The sequence below is a fragment of the Sus scrofa genome, chromosome 7 (assembly GCF_054392235.1).
Source record: "Sus scrofa isolate SSC_HxYL_T2T_F1_AM1 chromosome 7, Sscrofa_HxYL_maternal_Yorkshire_Landrace_v2.0, whole genome shotgun sequence".
Classification (NCBI taxonomy): domain Eukaryota; kingdom Metazoa; phylum Chordata; class Mammalia; order Artiodactyla; family Suidae; genus Sus; species Sus scrofa.
The window spans coordinates 97,819,541-97,832,376 of record NC_139389.1 but is presented as its reverse complement, the minus strand read 5'-3'; the positions used below and the strand labels follow the sequence as shown (position 1 = coordinate 97,832,376).

The 12,836-nt window shown below is 42.9% G+C and overlaps 1 protein-coding gene and 1 long non-coding RNA gene across 3 annotated transcripts in view; one reads left to right on the top strand and one right to left on the bottom strand.

Moving 5' to 3' along the window:
• Positions 1–2,229, top strand: part of SLCO3A1 (solute carrier organic anion transporter family member 3A1) — a 325,300-nt gene extending 323,071 nt beyond the window's left edge. The window contains exon 11 of the mRNA XM_001924347.6: positions 1,577–2,229. Within this exon, the coding sequence (XP_001924382.3) occupies positions 1,577–1,659 (83 nt within the window). The 3' untranslated portion in view covers positions 1,660–2,229. The remainder of the gene's footprint in view (positions 1–1,576) is intronic.
• LOC110261616 (uncharacterized) overlaps positions 1–12,836 on the bottom strand; it is a 186,810-nt gene that overhangs the window by 19,036 nt on the left and 154,938 nt on the right. The gene's annotated exons all lie outside the window — the stretch shown is intronic.

The window sequence follows — 12,836 nt, the reverse complement described above, 5'->3', positions numbered from 1 at the left end:
GGCTCAGTAAACCAAAGCTTCCCAAGGTCACACAGCTGGTTAGAAAGTCACTAGAGGCCAATGCCAGGTCTGTCTGACTCCTGAACCAGTGCTCTTTTTGCTTCATCTCAAAAGCTACCAAAGTGAGAACACAGATCTGGCTGCTTAGGAAGCTTCAATGAGGCCAGCAAGCCATCTGTTAGGAAATCAAGCCCCTGCCGCCAACAAAACCTGATAGTTTCATAGAGAAATGAACCAAGAGCTGCAGGTGAAAACCTCTGCCAAATTTTGCCTATAGGCACAGAAATCTAAAATGAGAAGAACTCTTTACTTAATAAACATTGGAGACCTTTAAAAACACACCTCTTGGAGTTCCTGTTGTGGCTCAGCGGTAACAAACCTGACTAGTATCCATGAGGATGTGGGTTCGATCCCTGGCCTCGCTCAGTGGGTTAAGGATCCAGCGTTGCTGTGAGCTGCAATGAAGAAAGCATATGCAGCTTAGATGTGGTGTGGCTGTGGTATGCAGCTCCAGTTTGAGCCCTAACCTGGGAAATTCTATATGCTGCAGGTGCAGCCCTTAAAAACAAACAACAACAAAAAAACACCTTCCTTTTCTTACCTTTGCCATGTCAGCATAAATTGACCAGCCCTCATCATTCTCTGCCTTTATTCATTCTGTGCAAAGAACCAACATCAGCTCTCTCATTTCTATTCCCCCCCCCGCCGCCTTCCCCAACTCCCTTCTCCTGAGGCTTCTCTAACAGAGCCCCTAAGAACTCAAGCCTTATGAAAGTTGAGGAAGCATGATCCAAACTGCTCAGACGATGTGGGGTCCTGCTTCTACAAGCCAGATCTCAGCTGCAAAATCCTGAGGAAAGGCGTGACATTCCCACACTTGTCACATTTTGTACCACTGGGTCCAAGTCTAGAGAGGACAAGGAAATGAGCAGGGGTTTCTATGGCTCCACCATGCCTGTCACAGAACAGGAAAGCTGAATGTCATGGTCATGCAGACCTACACAGCTTGTAAATCACCAATGGGACTAAGCTGGGTTCTTAATGCATTTTAAATGAAGCCACGCCTCTTTTGGAAGCGTGGCATAAGCTTAAAAACATTGTTCCAACGAGGAGATTCTTTCACTCAGCAGGTGGTGACTCGGTGGCTGAATGAAAAGCAAACTGGCTGGAGGAGAAAAATGACATTAGGACACCGGGAGGCCCTCCCTGGCCCTCAGCCACCTCTTCAATAGAGATTGCAGTGACAGGGCCTGTCACTGGTGACTTAGATAAGATAAAGAGAAGTTAATGGCTGTCTTATTCCCTGTAGAAGAAACGTCCACATGGGTGTTGGTATAGATTCAAAGCGAACGAGGCTTCTCAGAAAGTTTTAGCCTTGACAAAGGGCTAGGCTTTGGGGTCTGGTTCCTCGGAGTGACATGGAGCAAAACTCAGTTTTTTTATTGGCATTGTTTCCAGCAATGTCCAGTCACAGGATGCTAGTATATAAGCCTAAAAAAAAAAAAAAGTAGGAAAACCAGAAAAGACCGATCGATCTCTTTTTCCTCTTGGCTCTCTTCCCCCCTCCCCCCTTTAGGCACTGAGTACCAAGACATTGAGACTGAGAAAACCTGCCCCGAGTCACAGTCACCTTCAGAAGACTCCTTTGTAAGAAGCTGAGGGCCCGGCCCTCTTCCTCTTGCTGCAGAGAACAGACCTCGCGGGCCTGACTTAGAGTGCTCTGCCCTGCCCGAGAACCCAAGGGTCCCTGTATAGACTCTTTGGCCAGTGTGTGGTCCTTTGAGGCCCCAAGCCCAGGCCTGTGACAAGGACTAAGGTGGTGTCTGTGGCCAAGAGTCCTCCAAACCCTTGGAGTAGGCATTTTTCCTGGATCACTAAAGAGTAATATTGGCCTGGTGTGCAAATTTCCTTCCACCCATCCCCCCTTTGGTTCCTGTGGGGGTGGCCTGCTGACATGCTTTAGAAAACCCCTCTTGAGAACGCTTCTCTGACCGAGGGCTCCAACGATTCTTCTGCAAGCAGCCAAGGCTGGCTTTTCATAGGAGAAGGTAAAAAAAAAATCCTGTTTCACAGAAGGGAGGGGGAAAAAGCACATACTCAATAGATTTTGAGTGTGGCATTCTGTATTTTTGCAGCTTATATTTTCCAGATGAGTTTAGAAATACGCAATGTCAAAGAACACACTGTACGTTTGCTGAAAATTATATTAAAAGCACTATTTTAATTCTTCCTCGGTCTCACGCTGTAATCTCTATTGTCTTTCTCTCATGTCTTTGAGTAGAATGATTTTAAAAGACTCTTGAGGGGAGTGTTTCTGGCTGTGTGTGTTCTATACTTATGGGCTTTGAATTATTCAAAAAGAGCACGGTCTTTGGAGCCAAAACAGACCTGGGTTCAAATCTTCCGGGCCCTTGCTACTGGTGTGGCATTGGGGAAGTGATCAGACTCCTCTGAGCCCCAGTTTCATCCATCTGTAAAATGGGACTATTGTCACCTGCTTTACACAATTGTGGTAAGACTCGAGGGAGATCCCAGGTGAAGGCGGCACAGTGCCTCGCAGGAGAGTAGGCACAGAGAAATGGCACTTGTTCACTGCTTCCCGGGCTCTGGCTGGAATTAGATGCTCCACGGTACTGACATAGTTCCTATTGATACATTCTATTGTCCTGTACTGTCAGCATCTGGTTTTCTTTGCTGGTTCTCGCACTGCCGGTAGACCCTGGGAGAGCAGAGAATGACTTCCTCTTGGGGTATACTGCTGAGGCTAGAGCGTGACATTTGGCAGATATTCATTGTACAATTGAATGAATGAATGATGAACAAACCCAACCCCAGACTCACCAACCTCTGGGGCTTTGATTTTAGCTCCACTCCCCTGAGAGAGCATTTGCCTTCCCTTCTCTAGGTCCTTAGATCCTCCCACAAGCCTCACCCCCTGGAAGGAGCTCCAGTTGCCTTCCCAGTCCTTGTGAGGCCTCTTCCTAATTGGCTAGCTTCTCCTCTACATCCTTAGTTCATTGGCAGGACCCCTACCTCTCACATGGACAGTCAGGTTGATGCCTGCCACTGACGTGCATCTTAGAGTCCCCACTGCATTCAGTGTATCCCTGGCCCGACAGGAGCTCGGGGAACTGATGGTCACTCTCTACCATCTGAACAAAAGACCCAGGATGGCCTCACTCCTCCTGTGAGGCCTGCCCTAATAACTGACCCACGTTCTCATATCCCCTTCCAGCCTGGGTCTTTCCCTCTACACCCCATCATTTGCAATTGAGTTTACCTGAAATCAGAGCTTTTCAAGCTGATATGACTTGAAGACTACACCCTCCTTCAGCCCTGCATTATTTTTTAGTTTGCTTGGGCGAGTTACTTTCTCTGAGGCTCATTTACCTGGCATGTTGGTGCCTTCAGGACTTCTTTTTAGCCTGACCCTGTTATTCATGTGATTGTTTATTTTTTTGCAAAGCAACATGATTTATTCTCTCCAGCATAAAAATCCCAAGAAAATGCAATTTCAACATTTTCCATCATGATGTGAAAAGATGCTGAAACGGCTGAAAAAGTGGTTAGTGATTCCTCGCGGGAGCTGGGCTTCATTTGCACTGGAAATTCAGTTTCAGGCAGAAGAAGGAAGCTGGGGAGGGTATTGCTTATGGCATCCATGCTCTCCATCCAATATTTCACATTTGTTTTTCAGCCACAGTCCAATTTCTTTTCTCTTGCTAATTTTCCCCCATAAAGGTGGTTGATTTATGGGAAATTTATTCTCCCCCCATTTTATCTGAACTTCACAAAGAACTGTTACTTCTTATTTGGAATCCAGAGATTCATCCTTCAATATTTAAGCAGACCTGTGAGAGAACTGTTGACACAGGTTGTTCAACTCAGGGAGAATATACAGCTTAGATTAAATTCCCAATGCCAATTCCTCCCAATGTCCTATCAGCTACCGTGGGCCACTAAGGCTTTGAACTACATATACATTTGGTCCATCTTGATCCAGATCTGAAAATCCAACTTGACATTTCTTCCAGTCTTCGTGAAAGGGCTAGCCATGCACTCAAGCATTTGGCTCAACCTAAATAAAATCAGGCTGTTTTTGTGCCCTTGAATGTGGATTCAGAACCATGAGCATATCCACTTTACAAAAAACTGCCTCCCCCCCACCTTTTTTCCTTTTAGGCTTTATTACTTACAGAACTCCTGCTATGGAACTGTTTCCATAACTCTGCAGAGAAATGTCTATAATTAATGCAGAGTGCAGAGACTAGCTTTCCCTTTCTAAAAGGCGCTTTAAAAAAAAAGCCTTAACCTTTCTAAGTTCTAATGTTCCCATGTTTGAAATGCATAAACACCTAGTTATTGGATCCCCAGAGGAGGGCTTTGCAGATCTATAAGAGTGTTTCAATGGGCACTCTCACTTCTCTTTTCCTCCTAAGGTAATTAAGGGGTGAAAAAAAGAAGGCAATTAACCTGACATACAAAAGCAGGGTGACAAAGGCATGAGTTCAGTTGACCAGGGATGTACAAAACTCTGAGTCCCTCAGGGACTCAGAGATGGCATGGCAGAAGCCAGCAGCCTCCTTTGGAAGAGAGACTGTAAGGCTCCTGTCTGTGGCATATCACTGAGAATTTGGCCTTGATGCACAGGTGAGGTTCCTCTTCATAACGAGTCACGGAGAACCTGACCATGGTCCACAGGTGCATCTGAAACCCCTCCCCATGAAATGGATGCGGGAACCTGTCCTCACGCTGTACACCCCCAGCTTAGCAATAGGCTCCTTTCTAACTCCAGAAGCTTAACTCACCCCCATGCCAACACTTCTACTTCTTTGGGGAATTATCCTGTATGAAGACAACTAAATTTTCATAGTAACATCAGTGCTCAATACAGATTAAAAAAAGAAAAACCCCCTCCTTGCAATGGCTGTTCCTTCAGCTGTTTTTAAAATAATCATTGGCTAGCTCTTTAAGTTTGATACAAGTGGTTCAGCTTTACAATGCCATGCTAGAAAAGGAGACGGATGTCTTGAGCAGGACACTTGAGATAAGATTTTATTTAAATAGCAACTGTGGAGTTTCCGCTGTGGCACAGTGGGTTAGGAATTTGGCATTGTCTTTACAGCAGTGTGGGTTCAATCCCTAGCCCAGAGCAGTGGGTTAAAGATCTGGCATCAATGCAGCTGTGGTGTAGGCTGCAGCTGCAGCTTGGAGTCAGTCCCTGACCTGGGAACTTCCATAGGCTTCAAATGTGGCTGAAAAAGAAAAAATAAATAAATTAATGGCAACTGTCTCTGTGAACACGACCCTTGAAGAAGCGTGTGGTCGCCAATCATTCCCTCAGATGACAGGAGCAGAACAATCCTGAAAATAAATGACCAAGACAGGGAGGAGAGATGAGAACTGAGATTATGTGAGAGAGGGCAGCGTTTAACAAACACTCGGAGGCCCTCAATGTGACTTGGTTCCCCACGCCCCACCCCTGCCATCCTTTACATCATCTTATGCTTCTTGGCAATATGAGCGCTGGGGGAGATGGTTGGTATTCCTCCATCCATTCCACATGTCAAACTGCTGTATGTTAGGTTTAGAGCAAGGCCATGATTTTCAGTTAGTATAGACAGGACCCTGCAAGGTGGTCTGCATAGCGTAGGCACCCTACAGCTGGGGGCAGTAGGAAAGCGGAATGGCCTGATGGAAAGAGCAGGTAACAGGTATGCATCTTGGCTCAGCTGCTTACTAACTTTGCCAAGGCAGCAAGTCAAGTCACCACTCTGAACCTGAGCTGCATGTAACTCTGAGAAAGGGAGGTTTCAATATCCTCGGCAAAGAAATCGTGAGAAGTCAGCATATGCACAGTCCAGCATCTATCCCCGGTGGGGCTTAAGAAGTGATGAGTTTCACTGAGAAGTCTCATTCTTGGCCACTTACATACAAATCACCTTCCATTTATGAATATTTGCTACTGCTCTGTTTTTTGGAGACTGTCTTTCTTGCTGTGTAGCTACTCCTTAAATGACTTAGTCAATTTCTTAATTTTTGAGTCATCTTATTAAAATAGCTTCCCTTCATTATTAAGACCTGGTTCTGGCCATTTGAGAACTCCAGACACATATTCCATTCAAGCCCTCCCCCAGCAAGGGCAGGCCTGATGGATCTGTGGCTCTGAGGGCCTAAAGGGAAGAGAAGCTTGGTCTGTTCTCCCCACCCTCTTCTTTGCCCATACTTGGCTCTAGACCATGATGTGGAAGTGAAGAGAAAGGCATGGTTTGCTTACCAGACTGCCCATGGCTAAACTTGCTATTATCACCTGCCATCACTGCCAACTGAGACCCTTCTGCAAAGTACTGATGTGGAAGCAGGCAGGCCACAGTAAGTCCAGCTGAAGAAGGAGCCCATCCCAGGAGCTTCCCTGGGCTCTGTGACTTCATTTTGAGAAACAGCTCCAACTGCAGGCAGATCTCAGTCGCCAGCCATGGGCTTCATTGCCCTACAGTAAGCACTTATTTCCCCAACACTGAGTTATTCTCTAGGAAACCTTCAGCCTCCAAATTCACCTTCTCCTAGCCTGAGCTTAGGCCTAGGGTAGGAGCAGGGCCACTATAGGGCCCTCCCTGTAACAGACTGGATCCAAGGACTGTCCTTGACTCCCTCCTGCCCAGCTCCATCTCTCCAGTGTACTCCTACACCTCTTCCCAGCCTGCTCTGATAGCACAGGACAAAGCAGCACACCTCTGCATTCAGGGTGCAGGCTGTCAGCCTCCCCTTCTTATATAACTGCAAATTTTATGAGCAATTTCTTTGGGGACCCCCTTTCCTCAATTTGGGGGCAGAAAACCATTCAATGTCACTCTTAACAAACATCACTTCTCCCTGCAAAATAGTGACCTCTCACCCCCTTCTATAGACCTTTGTGTGGGGACACAGTTGGGACATAGGGAAAGAGGGAAGAGTTGTCACTGCCAGTTTTTCTGAAGAGGGAAAAACCCAACAATCTCCCCTGGAGTGGCACACCACCACGTTATGCTAATATCGTCGAAAGAGGCCAGCCAATATGTGGCACTGATCATGGATGATGGTCCCTCAAGAGAAGTTTCCCACCTTTGCATAATGAGCTGCTGCCTTGCTCTGGAACCCTCAGCACCTTCTAGCCTTCAGGTAGTTAATGACTTGTAGGGTTCACCTTTAAGCAAAGAGTATTTATACAGGGCCTTGTATGGAGCCCTGTACCATAGGATGCCCTGTGCAGAGATCCAAGGAAGCCCTGTACACAATAAATTTACAATCTAGATTGAGGAAAAGCAGAGTTCCTGTCATGGCGCAGCAGAAACAAATCTGACTAGGAACCATGAGGTTGCAGGTTCAATCACTGGCCTCACTCAGTGGGTTAAGGCTCCAGTGTTGAGTGGGCTGTGGTGTAGGTTGCAGATGCGGCTCAGATCTGGCATTGCTGTGGTTCTGATGTAGGCTGGCGGCAACAACTCCAATTATACCCCTGGCCCAAGAATATCCATGTGCTGCAAGTACAGCCCTAAAAAGACAAAAGGCAACAACTACAACAGCAACAACAATAATAATAGATTGAGGAAAAGCAAGTCACCATATAATAAAAAGACCTCTACAATGCACTCTACATCCAGGCATTATTATTAAGAAACAGAGACATGACAGTGATGACTGTTCAGAGAGGAGAGAATCCCTAAGGATTAGAGCAGCCAGATGAAGTATTCTCAAGGAGGTGGGGTATGCAAGGAACCCACCCTTTCATTTAGGTTCCAGGTATTTGCTCTGTCCATTGGAATGGGTTTCTGGAAGGAGGCAGGCAGGAGTCACAGAAGTAAGAATGTCTGTGACAGATATGGGGATAAAGATAAAAACGTACCAAGCACTGGGCTAAATTCTTTACACATGCTGCCTCCACATTTAAGCCTTCCAAACACCCTATAAAATGGGAATTATTTTGTACCAGCTTGCTGGCCTTGGTTTGAATCTATGTTCCCTAACTTGCCATCTACAAGACTGCAGGTTTCCCAATCATGCCCACTTTACAAGAAGATTGCGGAATTCAGTGGAACAGTGTACATAAGGCGCTTAGCTCTATGCCTGGCACCCAGGAAATGTCTAAGAAATGCAAAGGCTCTTACTCCATTTGAGAATGTAGGAAACACATTCTTCCATATTGCTGGTCATTTGACAGGATTAAATTTTTAACTGAGCTAACTTGCATGGGTAAATAATTATAAAAGCAATTATCTCCCTGAGGACAATTATTTGCCATCACCATTTGCACCTACTGAAATTACATGCATAAGAAGCAGAGTCACCCATTGGCAGATAAACGTAATTAAACTGGAAAAATGTCATTCAATGGCTGATTGGATTAATAAAATAAATTTATTCCCCAGAGATATTTCCAAAATGCTTCTCCAAGCTGGATCATGTTTAAAAGCTTGTAACTCTGAATTCAAATTACGTATTAATTCCTTTCCAAAATCAGCATGCATCCAACTCTTATAAACACCATGGACCTCTGAGAAGCTATGACTAAATGGTTTGGTAAGCCACACAGACACTAATCCCCCTGATATTTATATGAGAATAGATGTATAAAATACATAGAATTTGTAGTAAAGTCCATCCTTTAAGTATTTCATGTGAATAATATGTTTCATGGTTTGAGAATTTTATTTTAAATTGTGGGCAAAAATGTGACATAATGTATTCAATAAGCAAATTTAAATAACATGGAGAGTTTAAGGATAAAAAATTTATATAGTGATCATATGCAGATTTGGCTCAAAATAGCTTTTAAAATTGAGTTTACAAACTATGTATTTCTCATCAATTTCCCCATAAACTAGAAGTAATTGGTAGGGTCCAAATTTATGGACCTTGAGTGATAAAGGATTTTTCCTTTTCCCTTTTGGTGTTGCCCAATACCCTACATGTTCTTATACTTATGAACACAGGCCTCTAAACTTTAATTTCTAATATTTTTCTACTGTTTATCACTCCCAAAGCCTCAAGATAATTGGTATGTTAGTTTCATAAGTTTAGATGCAGCTCTACATTTATAAGTTTTGGTGGCAGTCAACATCAGTGCTCTTCTCAGGTGCTTGAAATACTAATATGGGGTAGAGATAAGGAAGGCATAGAACTTTATTTTACTACCAGAAAAATTCAGTAGAGGAAAGGTGTCTTCCCAGTAGTACTTACTTCATTTCTGTGACAGAGGAAAATAAAAGTATCTTCTTACTGAATTCCAAAATGTTTGCCAGAGAGCACCACAAGCTTTTATTGGCCTAGAAGAATGGTTCACTCACTTGCACATTTCCACACATGAAAAAGAAATTTTCATATGAAGCTATTGAAGAAGTAAAAATGGATATGTTCAATAGTTTCTGCACACTTAAAAACTCCCTCAGAGTCTAAACCATGGTTAGTTATCAAGATACACTGAAATATATCCTTGGACCAAACCAAGTTCATGAATTATCTAACCTAATAAGACTAGAGCTGAAGTATAGCCAAATTGGTACAATCCTGAAGTATTTGGAAAACCATTTAATGACCATTCTAAATATTTACCTGAAACTTTTGATATTAGAAAGATTCTTGTACTTTTATAAAAACATAAGATCATCTTTTCAAGAGTCTAGTATGAATGGATGGCTCATCATGGCAGTAAGAGCATCAGTAGTTGTGTATACAAATTAGTAATGTGTTAAGTAGACATTCACCACTTTGCTGCCTGTGTAGGCTCAGATTCACAACTGATAAGTCATCCCTCATTGGTAGAAATCAGCACATTCTATCTGGGGCATACTGAGTGTAGAGACGTGGTTCCGTTGCTGAAGTCCTGATAAATAGAAAACTACCCGATTAGCGTGCAAATTTCTAAAAGAGCAAAATGCAAATTCATAGCTACAGGGAAGTATACACTCAGCTGAGTTCATTTACAAAGCTTTTGCTATTTCATACTTCATAAAATCACAATAATAATGATGCTGTCTCATTCATGAGAGCAACACACATAACCAGGGAAAATGCCAGCAGAAATGCAGAGTATTTTTTAAAGAAAAACTGTGAAGCCATCTTCAAAGACAAAGGTGATATCGTGAGAAATAAAGAGTTCTACCATATTCCAAGATTGAAAGACTAAATATTTGGAAAATGTGATTTTTTTACCCCCTGAAATGACAGTGATTCAATCCCCAAGAAAATCTCAATTTTAAGAATTTTTATGGAAATTCACAAACCAATTACAAAACTCAAATGGAAGTACCTCAAGAATAGCCAAGTAATTCTGAACATAAATATTAAAAAGAGTAATGACTGAAGAGTAGTATCCTCAAAAATCAATGTGTTAATAAAGCTCTAGTACTTAAAAAGCTGTGGCATTAGTACAGAAACAGAAAATAGATCAAAGGCTCAGATGAGCAACTATAAACAGACAGTGAAATATACTGGGGAACTTGAAATATAGTAAGAGTATTGCAAATTATGGGGAAAATGCTGGTTATTCAACTAACAGTATGGTGACATGATCTAGAAATGAACTTGACTCACTATCTCTCACCAGGGAAGAGTACATATCCTACATGTCTTTTTATAGTTAAAAGTATTTAAAAACTATGAAGATTTATGGTATTTCCATTGTGGCTCAATGAGCCCAACTAGTATCTATGAGGATTCAGGTTCAATCTCTGGCCTTGTTCAGTGGGTTAAGGATCCAGCATTGCTGCAAGGTGTGTGTAGGATGCAGATGCAGCTTGGATCTGGTGTTGCTGTGGCTGTGGTGTAGGCCAGCAGCTGCAGCTCTGATTCAACCCCTAGGCCTTAGGACTTTCATATGCCATAGGTGTGCCCCTACAAAAGCCAAAACAAAACAAAAACAAGGAAGATTTAGGAAAAACAGAACACATTTATGGTTTGAGAATTTTCTAAAAAGATCCAAAATATACTTTGGAGCAAGATGGTGAAGGAGTAGGATGTGGAGCTCACAAAGCTCACTGCTTTTCCCATAAATACATTTAAAAAAATCTACATATAGAACGAGTCTCACAGAACATCTAATGAATGCTGGCAGAGGACCTAAGACTTCCAAAAGGGCAAGAAAACCTCCATATAACTGGGTAGGACAAAAGGGGAACAAAAGAGAGCAAAAAGAGAGAAAAAGGAATCAAAACAGGATCAGCACTCCCTGAGAGGGAGCTGTAAGAGGAGAAGAATCTGCACACAGGAAGGTTCCCTGGGTGGTGGAGAGATCATCTTGGGGGTCAGAGGGGGAGCCTCAAAGCCTCAGAGAAAAGTGATGCATCCAGGCTGAGAAGTGCGAGGCAGAGGGAGAGCTGTACAGATGATTGGTTCCACCACCTCACAGCCCATAGCTTGAGACACTTGGGTGGGGGATATGTGCTGAGGCTCAAGCTTTGGAGGTCAGTCCTAAGGAGAGGACTAGAGTTGGCTATATGGAAACAGCCTAAGGAGACTAGAGAGTGTCTGGGGAGTCCCAGAGAAACAAGGCACCATTGTTGGGGAGTGCAAGAGGAGGCAGGGGCAGGACTGCCATAGGAACTTATTTCTCTGCACACTCATGGGCTCTCAAGCAGGCTACATGGGTGGGCACAAGCCTCCAGAGCCATCTCAAACTCTAGAAGTGGGCATGGCCCACCACTGCCTCCCATCCTGACCACCCCAGGGATCTATCCCACTGTGGAGGGCCCTGTGACTGGGCACTGCCCACTGCCCCCACCTTCCTGGGAATGCATGCACCCAGCCACAACTAGAAACAAGAAAATTTCGAAAGAGAAAAATCAGTGGTAAAAACAAAGATAATATAATCGTAGAAAATCACCCATTGACAAAAATGATGTGAAAACTAGTAGACATGAGAAGAGGAAAGGCAAATGCAGAACATCAAAAATGCATTTGAAGAGAACCACACCACAATAATAAGTACAATAGACACACATATAAAAAAAGAAAAAGCAATCCCAAACATGACACTAAAGATAGTCAGCAAATCACAAGAGAAGGGAAGAAAAAAAAGACACAAGTAATTAATAAAATGAAAATAAATACACACTTATCCATAATTACACTGAATGTAAATGGATTAAATGCTCCAACCAAATGACACAGACTGCCTGAATGGATACAAAAACAAGAACCATATATATGTTGTCTACAAGAGACCCACTTCAGATCCAGGATCACACAGACTGAAAGTGAGAGGATGGACAAAGATATTACATGCAAATGGAAATCAAAGGAAAGAAGGAGTAGCAATACTCATATCAGACAAAATAGACTTTAAGATTAAGAAAATCACAAGGGACAAAGAAAGACACTACATAATAATTAAAGGATCAATCCAAGAAGAAAAATAACAATTGTAAATATATATGCACCTAACATAGGAGCACCTCAATTTATAAGGCAACTTCTGACAGCCATAAAAGGAGATATCAACAGCAACACAATAATAGTGGGGGGACTTTAACACCCCACTTACATCAAGAGACAGATCATCCAGAGAATCAACAAGAAAACATAGGCCTTAAACAATACTGTAGACCAGATAGATTAAACTGATATATATAGAACATTCCATCCCAAAGCAACAGAATATACATTCTTCTCAAGTGCACATGGAACATTTTCCAGGATAGATCATATTTTGGGCCACAGATCAAGCACTGGTAAATTTTAAAAAGTTGAAAATATCCCAAGCATTTTCTCCGACCACAAGGCTGTGAGAATAGAAATCAACTACAAGAAAAAAAAAAAACAGCAAAAACCACAAACTATTAGAAGCTAAACAATATGCTACT